Source organism: Papilio polytes, unplaced genomic scaffold, assembly GCF_000836215.1.
Source record: "Papilio polytes unplaced genomic scaffold, Ppol_1.0 DF824102.1, whole genome shotgun sequence".
NCBI classification, from domain to species: domain Eukaryota; kingdom Metazoa; phylum Arthropoda; class Insecta; order Lepidoptera; family Papilionidae; genus Papilio; species Papilio polytes.
Window position 1 is genome coordinate 2,751,448 of NW_013525102.1, and position 1,805 is coordinate 2,753,252.

The 1,805-nt window shown below is 33.9% G+C and overlaps 1 protein-coding gene across 1 annotated transcript in view; it reads left to right on the plus strand.

The window, feature by feature from the left end:
- The window catches only part of LOC106099440 (diacylglycerol O-acyltransferase 1), a gene marked incomplete at its 3' end in the record, with an annotated part of 4,369 nt that extends 2,564 nt beyond the window's left edge, over positions 1 to 1,805 (plus strand). The window contains exons 7-10 of the mRNA XM_013277999.1: positions 3 to 61; positions 917 to 1,049; positions 1,152 to 1,317; positions 1,545 to 1,805. Of these exons, the coding sequence (XP_013133453.1) occupies positions 3 to 61; positions 917 to 1,049; positions 1,152 to 1,317; positions 1,545 to 1,805 (619 nt within the window). The remainder of the gene's footprint in view (positions 1 to 2; positions 62 to 916; positions 1,050 to 1,151; positions 1,318 to 1,544) is intronic.

A 1,805-nucleotide genomic window follows, 5' to 3' on the forward strand; every position in this document is an offset into this window, starting at 1 on the left:
AGAAAATGTTTACTTAACAAAATACTATTTGCAGATGAACTCATGAACGCGGAACATGAGCGTAAGTTAAATATGTGTGTTTGCATAAAGCACTAATATGACTGAGTGTTGCCATGCTTATAGGAAAGTTTTATTAAAGAATCAGTTACATTAACAATTAATAATGAATTAATAATTGGTTAGTTTTGAAGGTTTCTTCACTATCCTGGAAAATTTATTGAAAAATGTACATAATGTTTTAATAAAACTTTTTTAATAAAATTGTAATATGCACAACTGCTAAAAACATCATACAAATAGGTATGGTTTGCTTGTCGGAGCTTTTTTTTTGTGGTAATAAGGATTTGGTGTGTGTTTTAGTATCTCTTTATGTATAGTTTTTTCACATGCACATGAGCTATTTTTAATTGCCTAAATAATTTTTTGCACAATTTGATATTATGAATTAATATATTTTTAATCAATACCTAATTAGGACAAATTTAATGCCGTAACAATGCTTTGAATCTAGCTATATTATTGTAAAATATACAAAAAATATTGAAAAGATATACCTTTTTGAATTATTATTCAAATATAACATAATGAGATGTTTATATAGTGCTTGATTCAATACTTATATATATAGGAATGTAAGTTTCTATGTTTTAAACAAAAAAAATTGGATAAACAATAATATTTTGCTTTGCTGTAATAGAATTGAATAATACAGAAAACAGCTTTTTACATATACGCGTGGTTCTCGTTTGAACAATTTTTCAAACGTTTTTATGTCCTTGTCCCACTCTATGTGGAAGAGAGAGAGATGATCACCGTCCTTGTAAACTTAATCGTCAATTCTCTGTCCTTGTCCTATTCTATGTGCAGGATAGAGACATAATCACTGTTGTACCACACCTATGGTTGTTGTTACCAGAAACCTTGGATGATGAGAGTGAGGCGGCGGCGCGCCTCGTGCAGTACCCCGACAACCTCAACCTCAAAGACTTGATATACTTTCTGTTTGCACCCACATTATGCTATGAGTTAAATTTCCCGCGCACTACACGGTAACCTATTTATATTCCTTTATATTTAAATAAATTCATTAGTTGTTTTTATGAGCAAATATTGCCAATGATACAAGTATTGAGTTTACTTTCTTTTTACAGAATCCGAAAGCGATTTCTTATTAAAAGGATTGTTGAGGTTGTTTTCGGTGTCAATCTCGTTATGGCGTTATTCCAACAATGGATGATACCCACTGTTACGAACAGCGTACATCAGTTCTCCGAGATGAATATGATTAAAATGGCGGAAAGGCTCTTGAAACTCGCTGTAAGTATATTTTATAAATAAAGATAAATTACCTTTCTAATGGTGAAAGAATATTTAAAATCAGTCGAGTAGTTTTGCGTGAATCAAATACATACAAGAATTAAAAAAACACAACTCTTCCCTTTCTACAATATTAGCATAGATTTGAAGAATAAAAAAGAATGTAGAAAAAGTTAAATAAGCAGCAATTTTTTGTACAGTTTTTTTAAGAATTTTAATATTTCCAGGTTCCAAACCATTTGATATGGTTGTGTTTCTTCTACCTGACGTTCCACTCGTTCTTGAACTTGATGGGCGAGCTGCTGCACTTCGCGGACCGCAACTTCTACAGCGACTGGTGGAACGCCAACAACATCGCCACCTTCTGGAGCGCGTGGAACCGGCCCGTGCACCTGTGGGCGCTGCGCCACGTCTACATACCCATCACCGAGAGGGGCTACGGCAGGTCCAAAGCCAGCATCGTCGTCTTCTTCTTGTCAGCTTTCTTC